Below are 27,386 nucleotides of genomic sequence, written 5' to 3'. Positions count from 1 at the left end.
ATGGACAGGGTCAACACGAATTCTGAAATTCCGTCTTGTATAACAGGAAACAAGAGACTCTGGCTGTCCGATGACTTATAGAAAAGAAATACCCAACAGCAGCAAATGGATGGAATAATGTTGTTTCGATAGCACTTTCGGTGGGTTATTTGCGCTGTCTTCAGACTCCTATACAAATCGACAAAATCACCAAGCATACAATAGAATACAAATCTGTTGTGCAACAATCAACATTTGTATCTCACACATTTTATTTTAACGCCTTTGAGTTTTAGATGTCTCATTTTGTCCTGGTTACCAATGCATTTGCCGCGCGGGATTAGCCGAGCGGTGTAGGGGGCTGCAGTCATAGACTGTGCGGCTGATCCCGGCGGAGGTTCGAGTCCTCCCTCGGGCATGGGAGCGTATGGTTGTCCTTAGGGTAATTTAGGTTAAGTAGTGTGTAAGCTTAGGGACTGATGACCTTAGCAGTTAAGTCCCATAACATTTCACACACATTTGAACATTTGAACCAATGCATATGTACTGTAACTTAATTTTAATGTTGCCTAACAGACTTGTATTCTACTGTAAGCTTCATAATTTTCTCGATTTGTACAGGAGCCTAAAGATTGTGCCAATGAGGCACCGAAAGTGGTACCGAAATAAAATTATTCCATGGAGTTTCCGCAAGGTTTCAAAATACGGCATGAGAGGTGTATCCAGTAAAGTAGTCTAATTCGTCCATAAATGCATAAAGAAGACAGGATTTCTTATTACATGCAGTCGATAGAAAGGAAAAGAAAACTGTAATTCTTTTCTTGTAAGACTGAAAAGGTCATTTAGATGTTGGAAAGCTAACGATTTCGGAATGAGTTGTCGGTAATAGGAGACCATCACCTAATGCACTAGATACTAAATGATCGGACAGAACTGGTGCAGAGATGTCAGTTAGCGTCCACTGCGAACACAAGATTGGAGGTAAAAGCGTTGGTGTTACAGTACGTACCTGGATCCTCATTGTTGCGTGCTGGAATGGCTGGAGGCAACGAATGACTGACACCTCTCTGGCCACTGGAGCCTGCTTTTATACGAGCTCACTGTATGTGGAATGTGGGAAAGGACCTCATGAATGTCGACTGCTCGCTTTCTCCGTCTCGCCTGTTGCTCTAAGTGCCTCACTTCACACGGGAACGGCGCTATAACTGAATCTTTTACGCGGAAATATTACTTTCTTATTAGTCTCAAAGTGCCAGTTTAGGTTAACGTCGTATCCTGTGGCCAGCAAGGACATTGTTACACAATACTTTTCCAGTGTTAATGCCTCTTTCACTCCATTTGTGCCAGCAGACTGACATTGTGTGCACTGCCGCAACACGTTGTATTCCTAGCACTTACGTCACGAAGTTAAATTATAGGTACAGAAATGACTGCTTAAGAAAATAACGTTTACAGTTTGAGTGGATTAGTCTAACGTTCTGCTGATGACATTACGTTCCAGTATGAAATGAGACAGACATTTAGCTCTTTACGAGCAATATTGTTTGTGTCATAAAAATAAACAACAAGAAGTAGTTGAATCACATTATTTTGACCACATTCTGTGTTTTATGTATATGTGTAATGTATATTGCTTTACCGTTACAGGCATATTAGTGCATATTATGTACATGTACCAAGCACATAATGTAAAAGTAAAATGTGCACCTGAATGTATCTCTTATCACTATGTCTAATCAACAGTGTTTATGACAAAATTGTCGTGGAACATTGTGCTTACCAAAAGAAGTACCAGGTGGTCACAATTAGAGTGCAGCTTCTCACTTAAGTCCAGAATGGTAGTTCCAACTTTGGTCGCCAGGTGTAGATCTGGCACTGTGGATGCAAGAAAGACGTATACAAACGTTTCCATACCTAAAGGATTAGGAACGGGATGTGGGCAGAAAATGTCAAAAAAGAGATAAACGTATAATGCTGCTTTTATTATTAACCTCCTCTTACACAGTTTGTTCAATATGTTCACCAGAGATCTCGACAAATTGCTGTACAGCGCTAGATTTGCACCTGGTGGCCAAAATTGGAACTAATTTTTCCCAGCGCGAATCAGTATTAACGCATCAGTATAGCTACCAAGTTTTACAAACATATGATAATTTCAGCCCACACTGCACCTCTGTGAGTAGGTTCACTTAAATTGTAACCACCAGGTGTAACATAAACTTCATTGGAAACAGAATACTTCGCGGCTTATGACATCCTGAGCTCTTTTTATAATGTGGTAAGTCAAATTTAGTTGTTTACGTTCCTTCTTAGTAATAAAAATAATGTTCCTCACATGCCAATGTACACATTCGCAGAGATGTTGACAAAATATTTATGATTTGAATATTTGAAGAGTAGAGATCCTAGGTTCAAACGTGGTTCTTTTCGAATGGTAGAGCGTTTGCTCTGCATTGTTTACTTATCTTTAGGGATAATTATGTATGTACAACAGTGTTTGCACGGTCAACAACGTCGTAAGGTGATGTCGCATTACATCAGAACGAGACGTAGGCATAATTTACTACTTCACTGTACCCTCCACAATACAGCTACAAACTAAAAATCGCAAAGTTAGAGCTACAATGAAACAGAGTTAACATCGATGTCAACTTGAATCTTTCATAGCTCAAAGAAATCATAATCTTGTTCTTAGTGAGAGCACTTACTAAAAAAAATCGTTGTTTGAGTTTAGGTAGTAAGTGAAGTTCGACAGGGAGTAATGAAAATCATATCTATAGTAATATCGGAGGTGCTCTCACCGGAATCTCAAGGTAGGCAGTAGGTGCTCACAACTATACTTACAATACGAACGTATTCAATAATAACTGCTTGGCTGTTCTTGTAAATAATTCAGTTAATGACTGATTTCGTGACATATAAGCCACATCATCAGTTTAAATACGTAAAATTACAAAAAGAGTTCGCTACAATTGTGTCGAATTTAAGTAACATTCAGTTGTGAGAGATTGACCAAATTGCTTACTTGGTGAATGTTAATATTGAAGTTCCAGCGCTGATAGAACCGAACATTCCTTGTATATGCAAAAATGGCGCAATTGGCGGAATGTAAGATAAGCGGAAGTATCGGTGGACTCACACTTTCCACTTACCTGACAATTCTCTAACTGCGTCATTTAGTCCAAGGAATGTTTGCTCCTGTCAGTGCTGCAATTTCAATGTCACGATTCACCACGTAAGCAGTTTGGTCTATTTTTCGCTACTGAGTGTAACCAGAGTGGTTCCTACCTTTAGACGAGACTAGACGAGCCACTAGGACGGAAAAAATTATGGTAGAGAAAGGGCGAAAAAAATTAATTTCAATTCAAATAGCGAAAAAATGCACAAATGAGGCGAAAAAATGAAAGAAAGAAGAAAAACTGAAAGACTGAAAACAAAAAAATAAGGAATTGAGTACATATGCTGCCCTCAGTCAGAGGTTAAAGGAACTGAGACGTAAGAATGAAAATTGGGGTTCGTCCCCAGGAAAGGGGCAGTCTTGTAGCCTTAGTTTAATGATTAAAAGTAATATTGGTGATTAGCATTGTGTGGCGGTCGTGGAGGGAGTGGGGTGGTATATCTGGGAGACCGAACGTAGTAAAAAAGAAAGTGCATTATATTTCAATTCTCACCTATGGCGGTAAAACGCCCAACAATGGTACTGAGTATAACTATAATTCGACGACAACATTAGCGAATGCTTTTTGCAATTCAACGGATTTAAACTGGTGACGTGGTTTCTACGCAACGAAAGCGGTCTTGAAATAAATAATTTACAAGAGCATTCAAGTTGTTATTATTCGAGATGTTTACTTATGGCAGATGTTGTCCCTTGTACAAGATAGGGCGTATACTACGCATGTCACGTGGGCGCCAAAATCTTGAATTATTTCGGAAGTATCGTCAGTGCACCGCTCATTTTTAGTGACGGGTAGCATTTTCGCATGAATATATTTTCTGTTTCTTACAACGGATGAAGTGAAGGAAGAACAGTTACTTGCAAAAGTTGAGGAACGTCGTAAACATCGACTGGGACCTGATTATCGGTGTGTGAATCCTCCACCAGGCTGTTTTCTCCGGAGAGAGGCAGTGGAGACTCTGTGAAGGTAGAAAGCACTCGAACCAGGTGACCAAATTTTATTTGTTATCAATACTTCTTAAAGATCACTACAAAATAGTTCATTCGTATCCCGTTTCTTAAAAAAGGCAATCATAACGAGAAATCTCACAACAATCGTGCATAAAAAATGAACCAGCTCTCTACAGGTGGAAATTGTAAACTATAGGCTTAATGAGTGCAGAAATAAGACGCACGTTCACATCACTACGATTTTTGAATTCGTATTGTATCGGGTACCCTAATCCTAGGAAAAGCGATGAGTAACGGTACAGTGTAGCAGAAAGTTTTTATTATCAGATTTAAAAGACAGTACAGCTGGTGCAGTAACACACTTGCAGAGCTACGGATCAGAAGGTCGATCGAAACATATTTTAAAGGAAGCACTACAACAATCTGTTAGTAGAGTAAAACAGTATAATTAGGAGAAAGAGAGAAAATGGGAGTAAAGGTCTTCGTTTACGGGTAACGCTGAGATAATCCTATTTGTGGACCACATCTGTTCGACTTCGGCATTAGTAAGTGGTGCTAATGGCGTATCCTAAGGGCTGTAACAGTGTAACCAAAATGTAAAGAGCAGAAGTTAATGTCCCATTTCTGGCACGGTCGTTAGAGACGACGAATTTGCACGGCTCGTGGTTGCCTACTTAAAGGAACGTCTGAAGTAACAACCACACTAGGCGTTAATGCGCATATGAAGATTTTGATTCATTATAGGTTCCTCACATTGTCATTATGGGGGCGATCAGCAATGTATGGTCACTGAAGAAAATTTCACAAGCCCAGGTCGTTAAAAAAGCGTTTTATTGTGTGGCCGGTTTCGACAGAGCTATGCTGTCATAATATTCGATCTCGTGCTTTAAAAATTTTGCAACGTTGATGGAAAAATGTTCTAATATTTTGAAGCATTAGAATTTAGCAAGAAAAATCTTTTTGTCCACCTGTCCCATGTACTCATTCGCAGAGATATCAATGAAAAATGTGTAATTTTAATATCTGTATAGAAGGTATCTCAAATTCAAATGTTATTTCTTGCGAATGGTAGATCCGTTGCTTTGCACTGTTTGCTTATTTTTAATGGATCATCATGTACGTACAACAGCGCACAATGAACTACGCAATAAGATGGTGTCTCATCATATCAGTCAAAAAGAGATATAGGTATAGTCACTGTTCCAAGGCTATTGCGAATAATACGTCCTCCAGTAGAACATTCGTCCTTGTAATAAAATCTGAAGATATGATGATTGCCCTTCTATAAATGAGAGACCTTATTAACACTTAAGTAGTACAATATGTTGTAATATTTTAAAGCGTTAGATTCAGTGATGACAGGATTGCTTCAGTTTTCTTAAATGATGAAAAACTTCTTTTTAAATTATTAATTCTACAGTCAACTTGAAATTATAGCAACCTTATTTATTTATTTACCAAACGGAGTACGCAAATTTTATGAGCTACAGGGTGAGGACCTGAACATTGGTTCCTGCATAAACTTCAACTAGACTTCATTGCAATATAGTTACACAGTCTTTGATGCTAATAATCTGATCTACGACACACAACATACGTTGTCGTTTATATAACGTTTATTAACAAATGCGTTAGAGTTGTGACGGTTGGACTCAGTGTTCCAAGAATTTAGAAATAAGAAATTTTACAGTAGTACATCGAGCTTGTAGTAAAAGTTGAAGACATGACAGATCACTGTTCGAAATGTGAGCCATCTTTATACACAGATAGATAGATAGATAGATAGAGAGGGGGGGGGGGGGGGGTACCCAGCGATCACAGGCCCTGCAGACCGCAGACCACGCGCTGCTTCCACAAACTGCCTCCATTCCTTCCTCTTTTTTGCCCGGTTCCTCCAGGTGTCTTCAATTCCCAGGTCTGCCAGGTCTTTCGCCAGATCGTCTATCCAGCGCTGCCTTGATCGTCAAATGAGGCGTTCGGTGTTTGGTTTCCCCGCTAGTGCCATCTTTGCCTGTCTTGTAGGCAGAGCTCAATCGGTTCGGACGAATTCAAACCACTATAAAATGGCTGTCATCACATACCTATTCCACTCTCCACAAACCACTTCTCATGTTTCCTTATCTGACCAGATTTTCATAACTGAGTACCACCCAGGTGACCACGTCGGGCTATATTTTGCCATTTGTGGTACTAATGATAGATTTTTTTTAAAGAAATGCAACCATCGCCGTCTGGGCGATATTTTTGTTGATCCATGCGACTTTGGAGGTACACAGACAACTCCAAGACCATTTTTATGAACTGATTTTAATTTAATATTATCTGTAATTATGTTTAGCGCTCCACTGCCTTCTGAAATAATGGAATACTTCCTTAGCGCCCGCTGCTTCACTCGCATGGACTGTATGGTCTGCAGATATTTTCTTTGTTTTTATTTTATCGAATTTTTATGTTGGTCACAAATTGCAACAATTTCTAAGATTCCCAAGCTTTCCATCAAGGCCATATAAGCTTGTTCTTTTCCGAACGTACTTCCGAACAGAGACCGATTCTGGTAGCGGCAGTCCAAAGTTTGTTAATCATACCATTCGCGTTGTTTTTGAGATGTTTCCAAACCAACTTTCATCCCCTAGCAAATATTTCTTTACACCAAACCAAGAAGTAAAGTATCAATTTTCACAAATTGAGTTTGAATTTTTTTAATCTAACGAAATGTGTTCTTTAAAATTTTCATCCCATGTTGCACTCTGAATTTTCAGAAACAATGAATACATGTTTTATTTCTAACAATCAAATACCAATTGTCATAGATATAGGCTTAAAAATATCTCAGTAGTTCTTTGGTAACTATTTATTTTCGAAAAAGCTTTTACCCACTATTTTACCACCTTTGTGGTAAACGAGCAGCCTAACAACAATTTTCAACGTTTTTGATAAAAAATGGTTTCCCAATAAAATATTTTCAAACCTGTTTCAGCCCCTGAGGAGCTGAATTTCCAAAAACAGTGATATGCGTACGTTTTATTTCTAACAGAGAAACCAAATACAAATTTTCATAGGTATAACTTCCGAAAAGCTTGCACAATGAAATATTTCCATAAACATTTTCATTCCCCGTTTCAAACATATAGGGGTTCAGTTTCGAAAAACAGTGAAACACATATCCTTTTATACTTGTTTTGTGAACAAAATCCCCTTTTCTTGCTGCCACTTAATTTATTTTTCCAGACGCGTTTTGTCTCTTTCTTGTTCTAAGGCACCATTAGTGGGATCTATAAAGATATAGTTTTGTTATTTTTAGATTATCAAACAGATCACAAAGCGATTTTTTATGTAGAAAAGTAATTATTTACGATTTGTTGTGATCTGCGTTTCCCCTCATCTAGTCTGGAGATCGATTTACCACCTTACTTCCGACATAAGAACACAGTTCTTAGTTCCCACCTTTTACAAAACTGTATCATTATAGACCACACTGATGATGACTTAGAACAAGGAAAAGGCGAAACGCGTTTGGGAAAAATAATTAAGTGGCAGCAGGAAAAGGCGGTTTTATTAACGAAACAAATATTTCTATGTTTGCTGCGGAGGATGGTAACGCAAATAAACTTGTTGTCACATAATTTTTATTTGTAAGTGAGAAGCCAAAATTTTAATTTTCATAGATTTAGTTTTAAAAGTGCTTTCATAAAAATTATTTTCATAAAAAATCTAATCCCCTATTTCCCCCCCTTAGAGGCTCAATTTCCAAAAACACTGAAAGAAATTTTTTTATGTATAAATGACATTTCAAATGCCAATGTTCATAGACGAAGCATTAAAAATATTGTAGTAGTCCCTTAACTATGATATATTTTCAAAAACAGCCTTCACGAGACGAAAATTTAATAGTCATGGGTGACTGGAATTCGATAGTAGGAAAAGGCAGAGAAAGAAACGTAGTATGTCAGTATAGATTGCGGGGAAGAAATGAAAGAGGAAGCCGCCTGGTAGAATTTTGACCCTGAGCGTAACTTAATCATAGCTAACACTTGGTTCAAGGATCAGAAAAGAAGTTTGTATACATGGAAGAAGCCTGGAGATACTCAGAGGTTTCAGATAGATTATATAATGGTACGACAGAGGTTTAGGAACCAAGTTTTAAACTGTAAGACATTTCCAGGGGTGGATGTGTACTCTGACCACAATCTATTGTTTATGGACTGTAGATTAAAACTGAAGAAACTGCAAACAGGTGGCAATTTAAGGAGATGGGACCTGGATAATCTGACTAAACCAGAGGTTGTACAGATTTTCAGGGAAGGCATAAGGGAACAACTGACAAGAATGGGGGAAAGAAATACAGTAGAAGAATAATGGGTAGCTTTGAGGGATGAAGTAGTGAAGGCAGCAGAAAATCAAGTAGGTAAAAAAACAAGGGCTAGTTGAAATCCTTGGGTAACAGAAGAAATACTGATTTTAATTTATGAAGTCGGCCACTGTGGCTGATCGCTTCTAGGCCCTTCAGTACGGAACCGCTTGACTGCTACGTCGCAGGTTCGAATCCTGCCTCGTGCATGGATGTGTGTGATGTCCATAGGTTAGTAAGGTTTAAGTAGTTCTACGTTCTAGCGGACTTATGACCTCAGATGTTAAGTCCCACAGTGCTCAGAGCCATTTTCAATTTATGAAAGGAGAAAATATAAAAATCCAGTAAATGAAGCAGCCAAAAAGGAATACAAATGTCTCAAAAATGCGATCGACAGGAAGTGCAGAATGGCGAAGCAGGGATGGCTAGACGACAGATGTAAGGATGTAGAGGTTTATCTCAGTAGGGGTAAGATAGATACTGCCTACATGAAAATTAAACAGAATTTTGGAGAAAAGAGAACCACTTGTATAAATATCAAGAGCTAAGACGGAAACTCAGTTCACAGAAAAGAAGGGAAAGCAGAAGGGTGGAAGGAGTATATAGAGGGTCTATACAAGGGCGATGTACTTGAGGGCAATATTATGGAAACGGAAGAGGATGTAGATGAAGATGAAATGGGATATATGATACTGCGTGAAGAGTTTGACAGAGCACTGTACGACCTGACTCGTAGACAATATTCCATTAGAACTACTGACAGCCTTGGGAGAGCCAGTCCTGACAAAATTCCACCATCCGGTGAGCAAAATGTATGAGACAGGCGAAATACCCTCAGACGTCTAGGAGAATATAATAATTCCAATCCCAAAGAAAGCAGTTTAATAAGTCACGGCTGCAAAATACTAACGCGAATTCTTTGCAGACGAATGAAAAACTGGTAGACGCCGACCTCGGGGAATATCAGTTTGGATTCCGTAGAAATGTTGGAACACCTGAGGCAATATTGACCGTGCAGCTTATCTTAGAAGCTTCATTAAGAAAAGGAAAACCTACGTTTCTAGCCATAGTAGACTTAGAGAAAGCTTTTGACAATGCTGACTGGACTACTCTTTTTCAAATTCTGAAGGTGGCCGCGGTAAAATATAGGGAGCGAAAGACTATTTACAGTTTGTATAGAAACCAGATGGCAGTTATAGGAGTTGAGGGACATGAAAGGTAAGCAGTGGTTGGGAAGGGAGAGAGACAGGGTTGTAGCCTCTCCCCGATGTTATTCAATCTGTATATTGAGCGAGCAGTAAAGGTAAAAAAAGAAAAATTCAGAGTAGGTATGAAAATCCGAGGAGAACAAATAAAAACTTTAGGTTTCGCCGATGACATTGTAATTCTGTCAGAGACAGCAAGGGACTTAGAAGAAAAAATGTTTCAAATGGCGGTCGCGCGGTTCCAGACTGCAGCGCCTAGAACCGCTCGGTCGGACTTGGAAGAGCAATTGAAGGGAATGGACAGTGTCTTGAAAAGAAGATATTAGATGAACTTCAACAAAAGCAAAACGAGTATAATGTTAATGTAGTCGAGTTTACTTGGTTGATGCTGTGGGAATTAGACTAGGAAATGAGACACTTAAAGTAGTAAAGGAGTTTTGCTATTTGGGGAGCAAAATAGCTGATGATGCTCGAAGTAGAAAGGATAAAAATGTAGACTGGCAATGGCAAGGAAAGCGTTTCTGAAGAAGAGAAATTTGTTAACATCGAGTATAGATTTGTGTGTCAGGAAGTCGTTCCTGAATGTGTTTGTATGGAGTGTAGCCATGTATGGAAGTGAAATATGTTGTTGTTGTTGTTGTCTTCAGTCCTGAGACTGGTTTGATGCAGCTCTCCATGCTACTCTATCCTGTGCAAGCTGCTTCATCTCCCAGTACCTACTGCAACCTACATCCTTCTGAATCTGCTTAGTGTACTCATCTCTCGGTCTCCCTCTACGATTTTTACCCTCCACGCTGCCCTCCAATGCTAAATTTGTGATCCCTTGATGCCTCAAAACATGTCCTACCAACCGATCCCTTCTTCTAGTCAAGTTGTGCCACAAACTTCTCTTCTCCCCAATCCTATTCAATACCTCATCATTAGATACGTGATCTATCCACCTTATCTTCAGTATTCTTCTGTAGCACCACATTTCGAAAGCTTCTATTCTCTTCTTGTCCAAACTAGTAATCGTCCATGTTTCACTTCCATACATGGCTACACTCCAAACAAATACTTTCAGAAACGACTTCCTGATACATAAATCTATATTCGATGTTAACAAATTTCTCTTCTTCAGAAACGCTTTCCTTGCCATTGCCAGTCTACATTTTATATCCTCTCTACTTCGACCATCATCAGTTATTTTACTTCCTAAATAGCAAAACTCCTTTACTACTTTAAGTGTCTCGTTTCCTAATCTAATTCCCTCAGCATCACCCGATTTAATTTGACTACATTCCATTATCCTCGTTTTGCTTTTGTTAATGTTCATCTTATATCCTCCTTTCAAGACACTGTCCATTCCGTTCAACTGCTCTTCCAGGTCCTTTGCCGTCTCTGACAGAATTACAATGTCATCAGCGAAACTCAAAGTTTTTACTTCTTCTCCATGAATTTTAATACCTACTCCAAATTTTTCTTTTGTTTCCTTTACTGCTTGCTCAATATACAGATTGAATAACATCGGAGAGAGGCTACAACCCTGTCTCACTCCTTTCCCAACCACTGCTTCCCTTTCATGCCCCTCGACTCTTATTACTGCCATCTGGTTTCTGTACAAATTATAAATAGCCTTTCGCTCCCTGTATTTTACCCCTGCCACCTTTAGAATTTGAAAAAGAGTATTCCAGTCAACATTGTCAAAAGCTTTCTCTAAGTCTACAAATGCTAGAAACGTAGGTTTGCCTTTTCTTAATCTTTCTTCTAAGATAAGTCGTAAGTTCAGTATTGCCTCACGTGTTCCAACATTTCGACGGAATCCAAACTGATCCTCCCCGAGGTCTGCATCTACCAGTTTTTCCATTCGTCTGTAAAGAATTCGCGTTAGTATTTTGCAGCCGTGGCTTATTAAACTGATAGTTCGGTAATTTTCACATCTGTCAGCACCTGCTTTCTTTGGGATTGGAATTATTATATTCTTCTTGAAGTCTGAGGGTATTTCGCCTGTCTCATACATCTTGCTCACCAGCTGGTACAGTTTTGTCATGTCTGGCTCTCCCAAGGCCGTCAGTAGTTCTAATGGAATGTTGTCTACTCCGGGGGACTTGTTTCGACTCAGGTCTTTCAGTGCTCTGTCAAACTCTTCACGCAGTATCGTATCTCCCATTTCGTCTTCATCTACATCCTCTTCTATTTCCATAATATTGTCCTCAAGTACATCGCCCTTGTATAAACCTTCTATATACTCCTTCCACCTTTCTGCCTTCCCTTCTTTGCTTAGAACTGGGCTGCCATCTGAGCTCTTGATATTCATACACGTGGTTCTCTTCTCTCCAAAGGTCTCTTTAATTTTCCTGTAGGCAGTATCTATCTTACCCCTAGTGATATAAGCTTCTACATCCTTACATTTGTCCTCTAGCCATCCCTGTTTAGCCATTTTGCACTTCCTGTCGATCTCATTTTTGAGACGTTTGTATTTCTTTTTGCCTGCTTCATTTACTGCATTTTTATATTTTCTCCTTTCATCAATTAAATTCAATATTTCTTCTGTTACCCAAGGATTTCTAGCAGCCCTCGTCTTTGTACCTACTTTATCCTCTGCTGCCTTCACTACTACATCCCTCACAGCTACCCATTCTTCTTCTACTGTATTTCTTTCCCCTATTCCTGTCAATTGTTCCCTTATGCTCTCTCTGAAACTCTGTACAACCTCTGGTTCTTTCAGTTTATCCAGGTCCCATCTCGTTAATTTCTCACATTTTTGCAGTTTCTTCAGTTTTAATCTACAGGTCATAACCAATAGATTGTGGTCAGAGTCCACATCTGCCCTGGAAATGTCTTACAACTTAAAACCTGGTTCCTAAATCTCTGTCTTACCATTATATAATCTATCTGATACCTTTAAGTATCTCCAGGGTTCTTCCACGTATACAACCTTCTTTCATGATTCTTATAGACGATAAATAGTTTGGACAAGAAGAGAATAGAAGCTTTAGTAATTTGGTGCTACAGAAGAATGCTGAAGATTAGGTGGGTAGATCTCATAACTAATGAGGAGGTATTGAATAGAATTGGGGAGAAGAGGAGTTTGTGGCCCAACTTCACAAGAAGAAGGGACCGGTTCGTAGGACATGTTCTGATGCATCAAGGGATCAGAACTTTAGCATTGGAGGGCAGCGTGGAGGGTAAAAATCGTAGAGGGAGACCAAGACACCAAGTAGATTCAGAAGGATGTAGGCTGCAGTACTTACTGAGAGATGAAGCAGATTGCACCGCATAGAGTAGCATGGAGAGCAGCATCAAACCAGTCTCAGAACTGAAGACCACCACAACAACAACAGCTTAAAAATTGCCTTAACGTCGACATTTTTCGAATATACACTTCATTCCCTATTTCACCCACTTAGGGATGGAATTTTAAAAAAATAACTCTTAAACGACGCTACAGTATAAGATGCACATCTTTTCCATATTTCAAGTTTCTATCCGTAGCTGTTTTGGCTGGACGATGATGAGTCAGTCAGTCGGGTCATTGCCTTTTGCATGTAGATATTACAATGCCAAAACTCTACCAGTGTCCAGATAACGACTCCAATGCTAAAATTAAACTGCTACAGATAGATGATTAGGCTACTTTAGTTCCATGCACTTATTTTTTATTTAACGTAAGGGTAGTGCACGTATCAAAATCGGTTTTCCTCTACTTTCTTGTTACAAAATTATAGATAATTAGCAACAAACAGCACATGGCACAAAAAGCAACAAAAGACAACACGTACATTAAATTCATCTGTAAGTAAGAACTGAACGAGTTAACAAAACATCTCAGCTCAAGTACGACCCACAACATATGATAGCTGGTTTTGGGTGAAGTATGAATAGCGCTAACGTTAGTTTAAGTCTATCTATGGTCTTCTTCATTATCGATAGGCCATATCCCTTTTTCGTTATATGATTGAAAATCAAAATATCTTTACATTTCACAACACGGAAACTAAGTCGTGTGTCTCCCTTCTTATGAAGTACAATAAGTACAGCATTGTTTTCGTTTTTGGTAATTATCTTCCTGCACAACATTCTGTAAACCGTTTTACGCCTTTTTTCCCTGCCGCTAGAAACACTATTGTTCCCAGGTGCTTTCTTTCCTCACAGGCTTCATAAACATCTGGCATTATGAACAGAATGCCATTGTTTTCATTTTTATCTGTAGTACCTGCACAAATATTTAAAGAAATCTTGAGATTCTTGTACAATTTTCACTTTGTGTTTGGTTAATGTGGCATCTGTCAAGTTTAGTTACACCATTTGATGTTTGTCCGAATACGACTCCGATTTATTTTCTCCGAAGTCCATTTCTTTTCAAATTTCTGTGTGATCATATTTCTTTCGTATATTCTCTCATCCCCTTTAAGACATCTCTGAACTATTTTGTTGAATTTATAACAATCTACCACGATATTACTATTGTTTAATTGAATCTCACATTTCTTTCATTTTGCCTTGCAAGAAGAGATATTTCATTTTCTGTTGATTTCTTTTTAGAATCATCATATTTCCCTTGTTTGCAAAAATGTCATTGGTAAAGTTTTGCTTGTTTTATTTGTGGATTTGTAACAATTGGTAAGTACGATGCTCATCTTAATACATAATTTGATAAGCTGCAGTACCCTACTTTTTAACAAATCGTATTGTCTATATTCCAATCACGCCTGAACAGTTGGTTCCTTTCCAGCTTTGGACTTTCCTTACAAGTCAATGATCACTTATAGTTGTGTAGGGTCATCACATGCAGAACCGTTTCTCTGTTCTTTAATGAACTACACTGTCCAGTAACAATAATGTGACCACCCGTCAAAAGACTTAATAACCCCTCTCGAAACGTGGACTGATACGAGACGTGCACGAAGTGAGTCAGTGAAATTCTGGAAGGTACCGACAAGAATTTGGAGCCATGCTGACTCCAGTGACGTCGCCAGCTGCGTTAGGTTTCTTGGTTGAGGATCAGTGACGCGAACAATCCGACCGATGTGGTCTCACAGACTCTCGATTGGGTTCAAATAAAGGGAGTTGAGTTGCCAGGTAAGTACAGTACACTCACCCTGGTGCACTTCGATCCCCGCATGTACACTGCGCGCATTGTGACACATTGCATTGCGCTGCCGGTAGATGCCATCATGCTGAGGAAATACGAACTGTACATGGAAGTGGACATGACCCCAATGATAGATGGCGAGATCATCCAGGAAACACCACGAAAACATCTACAGAGCATAACGCTTCGTTCTCGGGCCTAGACTCTTCAGACGATTATTGTAGGGTGTTTGCTTTCAGACGTCTATCTATCCAATGGTATATAAAACGCTATTCACCTGAAAAGACTAAGTGTCGCCAATCATTGGGCGTCCAGTTGCGGCACTGGCCTGCAAATTCGAGCCTTCGTCGCCGATGAGTGGCAGACACTGTTGGTAACCCCTTGGTTCATTTGGAGCATCATTTGCTCAACATCTGCACGACTATTCGCCTGTAAACATCTCCCCAGTCGACATTCACCCAATGTCTATGGTCTCTGGTGCCCTACAGTGGCGTCGAGGCCAGTTTTGTGTATCCCCAATTTCCCATGCACGGTACACATTAAATACGTCGTCAGGTGAAAAGTTTGCAAACACTGCCGTTTCGGAAATACATTCACCCTTAGAGCGAAAGCCAATGATCGTGCCCTATTGGCGTGAGATAAATCGCTCCGTTTCCGCATTACGGTAGCGACTTCACTCATCACCATATCCTCCCGTTACTTTCTCTGCATCCTCCATTGTTAGTGCTGACATCTGTCGCTTTTTAGTGGATAATGCACGTGGACGTCGAACAGGCAGAGGTCACGTTAATGTGAGTGGCCCGTGTATAATCTCTTCATTTTTAGTTCTATTTGATCTTGCGAACTCCAGTTCCCATTTGTTGTCTTCTGGAGAGATATGTTAATGAGAAATATTTTCTTCTGAGCAAATATACCAATGTATGATTGCTGCCATTTTTGGTGTCACAAAATTTTCCAGCGCAGAGTCGTTCTTTTTGTCCTGGTTTCACAATGAAAACCATGTAGCTTGAAAAATGTACGCTTCAAATAAGCGAAACATGTACGTTTGAAGTACCTGCAACATATCTGTTAGAATGGGAATGACATGTGAACGCTTATTTTATCTTTCCGTTTATGTGCTTTGTCCTGTATGAACTTTACTCACTGCAAGAATAGAAACTGTCGATAACTTTAAACCAAACCAAAACTTCAGGAATTTACGCAACACAAAAGCATTATCGCATGCAAAACTACTGATCTGAAATTGGTCCTTGTAATAAAACAAAACTTGATCAATTTGAAAATAATCGTCCCTATTCTTAGTGAATGCTATCCCTGAAATAATAAAAGGTCTTACCTTTATCTGCGCAATGGTAACGCTCTTCGTACTGCTGTTGGTACTTTCAGTTATATAGTTAGCATACAGCTGTTGTACAAGGCTGTTGCTTAGCAAACATTTTAATTAAATCGAATATGAATGGGACAATAACTTCTTGAGCAAAATAGTTAATCAAAAACGACATAGTGCTGGGAACGGGTATTGACTCGTGGTAAGTAACAATATGACACTAACATTAAAACTTGTATTTTGACTCTTTGAGAATTAATAATGCTCACAATTAACACACAATAAACTAGCTATACACTAACAATTAGCTTTACAAAATCTTTGGATGTGAGGGCTATACATTGTCTCAATCATCACTAATGAATACGCTTATTGCATTGGTAACAAGACAACTTTATTTACCATAATTACTTCCAGTGTGGTACCATGCACATAAAAATCATGACTTTCTGTAGCGCGTAATTATGTATCCAACACACATCAGATACCACATGTTTTTAACTTGAAAGTCCTCCATACATCTCTACACGTAAAGTTACACTCTACATGTCTCCATTTAAAGTTACTCAAACACATTACCCATCACACATTGAACGAGTGATCACTACTGAGTAGCGACGCTACTACACAACCGATACTACATTTGACCATCTCTGTTCAATGTACTCTGTGACTTACCTTTCAACATTCATCTGCTTCCATTTATCAGTTTTTGTGAGACATCCTACAGGTGTTCCACCTCATCAGTGGCTATTTTGGCCTGTGTAAAAATTGGACTGTGTCAAACGGCGGACTTTGTATGGGTGCTGATGACTGCCCAGTTGAGCGCCCCACAGACCAAACATCATCATCACTTCATCAGCTCATTGATAGATGGCCTTGCATGGTATCCATTCTTGCGTGTTATCTTCTCTATATTTCAGAAACTAGTTTGGCTATTTTGTTCGAGTACTCTTCTTTATGGGTAATACAATTATTAAGTTTCTTGTTCAGAATAGTACCAGCGCTTGAGCTGCTTCCCTGCTGCGTTCCTCTGTAGAGGAACATATTCCGAATTCAATTTAATGTTGTCTTCATCGCGTATGATAATTCTATCATAATCCACTTGATCTTTTGATGCTTACGGATTTCCCGTCTTAAAGAGTATTCCATGAAGTTTAGCCATTGCAGCCGTATTATGTCGACGTTTGGCCACGATATTTCGACTGACAACCATTCAGCTATCTTCAGGCGCGCGTTTTGCACTGGAGGTTTCTAGTTCACATCGCTAACTTAAAATCAGAAAATGGCGCATATGCAAAAGCAGCCGCTATATGAGCGACTTATGTCGGGTTTCACTACCCCTTCAGCTATGACAGAGTCTGGGGACAGCGCATTTGATCTGAGAGGACTTAAACCGTAGGTCTTCTGGCGATATGTGGATGATACTTCTGTGGTGTGGGAACACACTAAAGAAGAATTGTCTCAATTTTGGCAGCATCTGATTTCTATCCACGAGGATATCATATTTACTGTGCGGCTGTCTGGCATTTCTGAACGTCTTGGTCAATCGGAGAGTAGATGGATCGTTAGGGCATTCCGTTTACCGTACGCCCACACATACAAACTGGTATTTGCAGGCGTCTAGGTAGCACCACTCGTCACTAACTATACGTGTTCTTCGCACGTTGATGCATCGGGAACATGTTGTCTGATGGAGACAGCCTTGTGGGCGAGCTGGAACACCTACGGTCGGTGTCCAAAGATAACAGATACTCTCCACATCATATCAGCACCCGCTCACTCAAAAGATCAAGAAGAGAGGCAGCGGTTCAAGTCCCGGTCGTCCCTGCCGTACATCGACAATATTTCGTCGAAATTAGCGGCAATAACAAGGGAGTCAAAGTAATCTTCCACACACCTACAATGATATGTGCTCTTTTCGGTTCGGCAATGGAAGATCTGGAATGCAGCGGATGGAACATTTCTTAGTCGTCTTTCGAATGGTCAAATCATTTTTCATTCCATGGCTATCTGATGTGCCACCCTGAGGACACCCTCTCACAGGGACATGAAAACGTATCAGGACGAGTGGACGAGGTACTGGTGACGTCACAGCATGGAATTCCACATTCTACTACATTTCGGAGCGTGAAATGAAGAATCTGTAATGCCATACTTTTGCCCAACGGAGAGGAACATGGGCAATGGGATGCGACATAGTTTTTCGTTACAAACAGAGCATTAGTATCAGCTATGTTGTATGGGGTTAAACATCGTATTTTGTAGGTCTTGTTTCTCACAGAGCACGAGCTATGAAAATGAACTGTTCCTGTCATCATCATCATCATTTAGGACTGATTGTGCCTTTCAGCGTTCAGTCTGGAGCATAGCCCCCTTATGAAATTCCTCCATGATCCCCTATTCAGTGCTAACATTGGTACCTCTTCTGTTGTTAAGCCTATTACTCCAAAATCATTCTTAACCGAATACAGGTACCTTCCCCTTGGTCTGCCCCGACTCCACCTACCCTGTACTGCTGAACCCATGAGTCTCTTGGGTAACCTTGCTTCTCCCATGCGTGTAACGTGACCCCACCATCTAAGCCTGTTCGCCCTGACTGCTACATCTATAGATTTCATTCCCAGTATTTCTTTGATTTCCTCATTGTGGACACTCTCTTGCCATTGTTTCCATCTACTAGTACCTGCAATCATCCTAGTTACTTTCATATCCGTAACCTCAACCTTACTGATAAGGTAACCTGAATCTACCCAGCTTTCGCTTCCATACAACAAAGTTGTTCGAAAGATTGAACGCTGCACAGATATCCTAGTCTTGGTACTGACTTCCTTCTTGCAGAAGAGAGTAGATCGTAGCTGAGCGGTCACTGCATTAGCTTTGCTACACCTCTCTTCCAGTTCTTTCACTGTGCTGCCATCCTGTGAGAATATGCATCCTAAGTACTTAAAACCGTCCACCTGTTCTAACTTTGTTCTTCCTATTTGGCACTCAATCCGTTTATATTTCTTTCCCACTGACATTACTTTCGTTTTGGAGATGCTAATCTTCATACCATAGTCGTTACATTTCTGATCTAGCTCTAAAATATTACATTGCAAACTTTCAATCGAATCTGCCATCACAACTAAGTCATCCGCATATGCAAGACTGCTTATTTTGTGTTCACATATCTTAATCTCACCCCGCCAGTCTGTTGTTTTCAACATATGATCCTTAAATAATATGAACAACAGTGGAGACAGGTTGCAGCCTTGTCTTACCCCTGGAACTACTCTGAACCATGAACTCAATTTACCGTCAACTCTAACTGCTGCCCGACTATCCATGTAAAGACCTTTAATTTCTTGCAAAAGTTTGCCTCCTATTTCATAATCTGTTCCAGTGTATCAACAAATTAAGAATCTCTCGAAAACGCGTCGTTTCGGATACGATAGTCTGTAAAAAAAATTGCACAAAACTACATTTTGGTAGATAAAAGGTTGCTCTAGTTGTTTTTAGTGCTGTTACTTGTGTGCTAAAAAGTGTACTTCTTCATTGATGAACTGTCAGACGCATCTTTTTGGTACAATTTGCATATTAAATTACGAATTTTATAGATACTGTCTTTGGAGAGCGAATGCCATAATCGGAAACAGTGTTGTAGTGCCGAATCTGCAGCAGTGTATAGCGTCATGTACTCTGAAAAGTGAATACCGCGACAGGGCTTTCGCCACCACCTTCTTCGAAAGCCTTTTTTTTTTATCTTTCGTTTTCTAAAAGATGACAGGTGTTTCCTTATTTATTTAACAGATGTATTCTGTCAAAAGTCGATGTAATATATTATTAATAAAGTATTTCCTTCAATTCATGTAGCAAAGGCCAACTACTGGAACATTTCCGCAGTGGCCAGAACTCCAATATGCAACTACCGGCCTGTCTCTAAAGTAAACACAAGTTACGCACTAGAAGATTTTGATGTTATGAAACTTTCTTTAAAACAAATACGCATACTGATCTGTGGGTTTAAGGACTGCTTCACGTTAGTATTCTGAAGTAAATATGTTCTTCAGTGATAGTGAGTAGCTTTGAGAAAAATCTCCTTTTCCGTTCGAATGTACTGACAAAACTAATCTCGATATGAAACCTATGTTTTGAGGTGCTTTATGCGAGAGTGTTGTTAATCAATGAAACTTCGAGAATAAGAATACGATAATGTGAAAACAGACATTGGACACGAACATAAATTACATTTCATTTAAAACTGAAAATGGGATGAAAATTCCGATGTGTTAACCAAATACTTCTGCTAGTATACCTATTTATCTCAGGTCGTTGCGTAGCATTTGTAGCTTTCCTCTACCAGCAATATTCTGTTCAAGCCATCGATGAGTTCAGAACCTTCTTCAACCATCGAAAACAGAGCTACCGTTCCTATTTTACGCACAACCATTTCCTTAAACAAACTGTGTGGCTTTCGAGCCAAATGAAGCCGTCAACGGCCGCTAAAGAACGCTGAGAGCGAAAATTACGTTAACCATATAGTCCCCCTGTTCCGATGGCGCAGTGTGTCGTGAGGTAGAATGTTCCGACCGCGTCCACATTAATGTTAGCTGTCTCGTCCCTTGTGAGGACGACTTAAAGGATTTTCCTCCCACTGAGACCTGCACCTAAGACCGTACTAAGGGATTCATGTTTTGTTCTTCGTGTCTTTGTAAGTACTGTATTGCAAATTAAGAACTGAAAACATATATTCAGATATTTGTCTGTTAGGACCGTCTCCTGTGGCGTATCACCCACCGTGCAGAAAAATGACATCCTTTCGTCTATTTTGGCATATTAAAATAAATTTATTACTTGAGGGTCACCTACTAAAATTTTCATCAGTCGATGATTGTCTTTACACTTTTAAGACTCTGTCTGATCTCCTTCAACAGAACTGCGTTGGCTCGAAACAGTACTGTTTATACACATCATGAACAGTATCTTTCGTGCCATAACTCTTTAACGTATTACGGAAGGACGTCGTTGACAGAGTCCCACAATTCGTTTATTCTTCACTAAGCAAGTATTTTGTGTAAGAGAAGACGTTGATCGAGTCGCATAATTCGTTTATTCTTCCTTAAGCAAATGTTTGTGTAAGAGACGACATAATAAAAGTCAAGAACTACACCGTCCACTTAGGCCCCTCAAGCAACAGTTCCTTACTTCTCTTGAAGGAACAGAGAAACATGAGCTTCCCATGGTGGGTGCTTGCGAAATCCTTACTGATACCTTATGAGGAGTTGTTCGATCCATCGTCTTCATTCACTGAACACTAGACCGAAAAACAAAGTGCACTTGGATAACACTCCCTTAACCATTATAACAAAGGTGTTCTCTTCTCTGTGAGCTTCGTTTTCAGTCGGCTTCCATTAGAATTGAAAACAGTATCTTAACAATGAACCCCAGGTATTGAAATCTGAGTTGAAAGGTTTTCTTGTGGCACACTTCTTTTATTCAAGGGAGGAATTCCTTGCAATGCTTGAGACTTTTTATCAGCATTGCGCCATTTATTCATATACTATCTGTCATAATGTTTTACGATTTATTGATTCTTTGGAGTCAATTATCTAATTATAATTGTTTAAACTGTGTATTGACTCGTTTCATGACGACGGGAGGTTAATCATCCTTCCCCTCTGCTTCTTTCCTGACCAAGTAACCTTGTGTTGCTTGGTCTAATATCGGGCGCCGCCGAGGCAGAACGCGCACCAGAGAAGGGACACCGCGACTGCGCAGCGCTGTGCTCGCAAGGTGAGAGCGTCAAGGTCTCCCCACGCGAGTACGGAGAGCGAATAGCGTTCCCCCAAGCGGGTATATAGGCGGCCGCGCAGTGGGCAAATGCTCAGTTCAGGGCTCGCACTTGTTGCTGTCGGATCTGACTTCGCTGTACTGGGACTGCTTCATATTACTTTTTTTTTTGGTGGTGTCTTGGGATTTGTCTTTTCATTACTCGTCGCCTTGCTGGGCTTTGCGTAGCGCCGAATTGTTATCTAGGCTATCCTTTCTTCTAGGAGTGTTATTTCGGCAAGGTTCGCAGAAGAGCTTCTGTGACGTTTGGAAGGTAGGAGATGAGATACCGGCAGAATTGAACGTGTGAGTCGTGTTTGGGTAGCTCAGATGGTAGAGCACTTGCCCGCGAAAAGGTTCCGAGTTCGAATCTCGGCCCAGCACACAGTTTTAGTCAGCCAGGAAGTTTCATATCAGAACACACTCCGCTGCAGAGTGAAAATCTCATTCTGTTATCTAGGTTGTTTGTCCTTGACCTGGTCTGTTTGCCTCGTCTGCAGTATCTCTGTCACATCTCGTACGCCTACCTTTGCTTTGGGTTACTGTTCCGCAGGAGGCTCTCCCACCTGACAGCTTCGCCCATTTCTTCAATTCTTCCGGATCTCCGACGTGCGACCCGAACGCCGGATAGACAAAAAGGAGAAATGAAGTTCTTTAGTAGCATGGGCGCTAAACTGATTTCCCTGCCTGAGCAACAGCACCAGTTAACGGAGTGACAGCAGATCAGCAAACGTGAGGCTTTTTGCAACGGTGTGATTTGTGTAACCAGAATATGCAGTACACCTCCGGCATGTTTAAGGTGCAGAGCCTTACCCTAAGCCTGATCCCGTTTGCATTGGACTGTACACATGCCGTAATAAGCATACTGCACAGTGTTTTTAAAATTTTGAGAAGGGGCACTCATCTGCTGGTATGTGTTACTCACTGTATTCCATGTACCCAGCTCTGTCAAATATCAGCCAATCTGAAAATGCCTGAAAAAGGTGAAACGTGTCATTGGGAATTGGCTTCAAATGGCTCTGAGCACTATGGGACTTAACATCTATGGTCATCTGTCCCCTAGAACTTAGAACAACTTAAACCTAACTAACCTAAGGATATCACACAACACCCAGTCATCACGAGGCAGAAAAAATCCCTGGCCCCGCCGGAAATCGAACCCGGGAACCTGGGCGCGGGAAGCGAGAACGCTACCGCACGACCACGAGCTGCGGACCATTGGGAATTAATAAAAAAAACTTAACCCTGCAGCCAAGATTACTTGTTTCTCAGATCGTACGTGTATTCCAAACCCGCTATGAACGGTATAAAATGTAGCAAAAATTACGTCAGCTTCAGGTGGACAAATTCAGGGCACACGAGGCTCCGTTGCACAAGTCCTCCAAACGTCATCTGTCGTTTCTATCTTTCAGTGATGCTACGGAGGACTGGGACATATATCTGCATCCTCGCAAACAGCTTTTCACGGTGTGTCAAGTTACGGATGATTCACTGCAGCGATCGTTATTTTTGTCCAGGGCTTCACTCGACATGTTCTTTCTGCTCCGAAAGCTGGCCCTGCTGTCAGTCCCTGTCGCACTCTCCTTTCAAGAGATATGCGTTCTGTTGACTAATTACTATTCCCAGCGATACCATATCGTTGCCTCTAGGCTCGTGTTCCACCAACACCACAAACAGCCAAGTCAATCACACCACACTTCGGTGACTGACTTGCAACGCCTCAGCCGTAAATACAATTTCACTTGCACGGTCTCATACCGGGACTCCTTGATTCGTGACATTTGGACCAGCCTGCACCAGATCAAAAGGTCTCCACTGCCACACTGCGGTGCTGAAACTAGGTAACCCCTTGTTGGAGGACATTCGGGGCATCACAAATCGCACAGTGTCTACCGAACGACTCATGAGGAAGCCAGTAGTTGTGCCGGTCAGTGTGCCTCCACTAGCTCCACTCTCATGCCATAGGCATAAGACAGTCCCAGTTTGCATCACTGGCGGGGTTCGTCCTTGACTGACTCCCCTACAGCTTGTGAGTCTCTGTTTGTATCTCATCACACATAATGGGGAAAGCTCCTTTTGTGCCCACTCCCTGGTGGACTGTAAAGATCGCTGGGCATCCTCTACAATCCAAGGCAAAAAGGAGCATCGTTGAACAGAGTGTCGCAGCCGTACAACCAGCTACTGTACCGCCCCATGAGGGTCTCAAGACGTTGTACGTGCGCAGCACTGGACATATGGAAGTTACTTCTCACATTCCACGTTTATAATGAGTGCGTCCATTTTGAGACAGTTATGTGGGTCACCGTCATTGTGATCAATCTGGAAACTTATGCACCACTGGCCTTACCCGAGTTGTCTCCACACTTACGGCGTTTGGTGGCCTATGAGGGCCGTTTTATTCTCCTTCATGGGCAGTTCTTGATCATGGCAGCCTACAAAAACTTTACACAGCAAATTACATTATTTGGCGTTGGCTGCTCTTTAACTACTAACGTTTTTGGTATCTGTGGTTTTTTACTGTTTGGGTTTTCAGTCTCTTGGAAAATTACCTACATATCCCCATCACAAACCGGTAGGATACTGGTTTGCATTATCGTTCGGAGAAGTGGAGTATTTGGGGTATTGGCTCACCAAAGAAGGAATCATTCCTGTTGATCGTAATGTTGCTCCCATCGATTCCCTTCTCCATGCAAGTAACTTACCTGAACTGCCGATGCTTTTGGGCAAATTCCTACCACAAGCAGCCCACATTGCACAACCACTCAATTACTTGTGTAAAAAAAGGGGTGCCCTACAACTGGAAACATGCCTGTGATCATTCTTCTACCGAATCATAAACCACGCTGAAATCTACCCTTTGTCTCACGCGTTCCTCTCCCAAACGTCCTGTGATTGTAGCGGCCAACACAACTGCTTACGGTATTGGACAGTTCTAGCACATGGAAATGAGGATAGCTCTGAACAGCCAATTGTGTATACTTCCAAGCCATTGTCCCCTGCACGGACTACTACTCGCAGATCTAAAACGAGGAACTGGCGATGGTGTTTACCTTCAAAAGATTTCATGTCTACCTATTGCAACACAGTTCTCTCCAATTACAAATCACAAACACTTTGTTACGTTATTCATGCCCTGATAAATTCCCAAACCAACTGATGCTTCCAGTGCTGGGCTTTATTCATGAGTGCATACAACTACTGCACCATCTGGTTTAAGACCATGAACTAACATCCAAACGCCGATGCCTTTTTATGTTATCCGGCTGTAATGGACTGCTTCTGCATCCTTGGACGTTTCCTCTTATGTCCGCATATGTAGCCCCTGCCACATGCCATGACCCCACCCAGCTGCAGGCCCCCCAATACGTGATCCTAGGGTGAGCCACCTACTTCACCACCAGTTGTTGACCGATATCAACCCCTTCAAAAAGATTCCCCACAGGCTCTTAGCGCCAATCGCGTGCTTCTTTCGGATATGAGACTGACCCACATTGGACAGTTATTCCAGCTGAACTGCAGCATCGAGCCTTATGAGTCCTGCACTGGAATCATTGGGGCATGTCCCACATGACGGCGTTGGCTTGCCGACATGTGTACTGGCTGGGTATCAATAGCAGCATCGAGAGAGTAGTCCATGAGTGCATGGTGTAGACCAAGCACATCCACTCTAGTTTTCATCACGGCAAGTGTGTGTGATACAAGCAATTTTCTATGAGGAGAATAGAAGATGGTTGTGATGTGATGCATCAAAATTTTGACACGTCTCAAATAATACAGTTCGTCTATTGCACCAGTGAGCCAATGTAAGGTTTAATCCCAAGTGTCAGGAAGGTGAAGCTTGGCCTGGAGGTCGACTTGTAATATTTTGAGGATGATTTCTTTTTATCTTCCATGAAACCAGGAATGTGGAAGAGGATGTTTATTTCAACACTATGGTAAGGGCAAGAGTTTCCTGTTGTCATATGCATTAATCAATGTTTGCCATTTCAGCCTGTTGTGCCATTCCCAAATGACAGCTCACTATGAATCGAAAATGTTCTTGGTGACTAATTCCAGCTCTTACTTCTACGGCATGACGAGTACGCTGGGGGTGCTGTCGTGTTTGCAGGACAGCAAGCATACGTTTCTGATTTTGAAGAATCCTCAGTCATTTACACACACTCAACTGCTCATCGATGTCTCGCTAAATCACCCAAATGTAATAATACAGAAAAGGTCTGGCTACATTTGTAGCAGTAATTAAACCGTAGCAATTAACATTCTCATACTGATAACTTTTTGAAATCTAATCATTACTTAATGGAGTTAGCTGGGTATGCCCTATCTGAATAAACTTTGGGAGGCTCCTCCTTAACAAACTGAGACATCAAGTCTAGAGGTTGTGCTGAATTCTCCTAAGGACGACTAATCCATTGTTCAGTATACTTAGAGTTTTTCATAATAGTTAATCAGTTTCTTAAATGGGCTTTTAGACTGTATTAAATTCCATATATTGGATGTACTGCAACTTGAAAAGACGGCTTACATTAATACACGCTTTTCATGTTTCCAGAGTTAAATGACAATTTAATATTTACTGTGTCCTAGTATCAAACTTGGAAAGGCAATCCCATTGAGAAAATAATGTTAGCTCACGTATGGTGAATTTGCGAGTTAGGTGGAAGTCAAGACACTCTGTTTCAGTTGTACAGATACTGAGCCAAGTATGATAAGATTCTGAAGGTTAATTTTAAAACAACTATTCTAACTTTCACTGGAAGCTTGTTTGCATGTGAATCAGCCTTAGGTGGTACTTCAAAATGCTATTCCTTTCGGACAAAATTACAACAACGAGATCTTGAATGGGTGTGAGATGTCAATACTGTCCTTCAACAACTAACGGTTACCTTCAGTGGCGATCAACACGACACTCGTAACAGCTAGGTATCCAACTCGTTGCAATATTAATTATTTTGCATAAAGCTCTTTGTTGTGTCGTTCAGCTGCATGGTATCAAATACAATTGGTCTTACTCTGTAGTATATCATACAGAAAAATTATCCGCAAAAATTAGACAGCCCACTTACTATATTACTTGAAACACATACAATAAAGATTAATTGGATAATACACGGTATTATTGTATGAGGCTTTGAAAATTTGTGGATTAGAAGAGAATTTAAAATTTATAAATGACAAATATATGTGATTGGGAACACGGGAACAAGTTTCTACAGCATTATCAGAATAATTTCTCTTCTCAATGTTTCACACCTTCGGCATGCTAAGTAAAATATCTGAGTTATTTTGGAGACTTAACCGACACAATTAAATAAAATCTTCAAATATGTGTCTACACTACTTGGATAAGAAAAATCAGCATCACAATAAAGATAAAACTATCATAACATTTCGTACAAATTGTGCACAGCATAAACGTATTTTGTTTTATTGTCTGTAAGATAACTTTACTAAAATAAGTACTTGACTGGTAGGACGCATATTGGTAAGTAGTAAATCTATGCAGATTCAGG

At 40.6% G+C, this 27,386-nt stretch overlaps 1 protein-coding gene across 1 annotated transcript in view; it reads right to left on the bottom strand.

The window, feature by feature from the left end:
* Nucleotides 1-27,386, bottom strand: part of LOC126335664 (uncharacterized) — a 116,902-nt gene that overhangs the window by 58,916 nt on the left and 30,600 nt on the right. The window contains exon 3 of the mRNA XM_049999119.1: nucleotides 989-1,060. Within this exon, the coding sequence (XP_049855076.1) occupies nucleotides 989-1,060 (72 nt within the window). The remainder of the gene's footprint in view (nucleotides 1-988; nucleotides 1,061-27,386) is intronic.

Source organism: Schistocerca gregaria, chromosome 2 (genome assembly GCF_023897955.1).
Source record: "Schistocerca gregaria isolate iqSchGreg1 chromosome 2, iqSchGreg1.2, whole genome shotgun sequence".
Taxonomy (NCBI): Eukaryota; Metazoa; Arthropoda; class Insecta; order Orthoptera; family Acrididae; genus Schistocerca; species Schistocerca gregaria.
The sequence above is the reverse complement of the archived record's forward strand: the minus strand, read 5'-3'. Positions and strand labels throughout refer to the sequence as shown.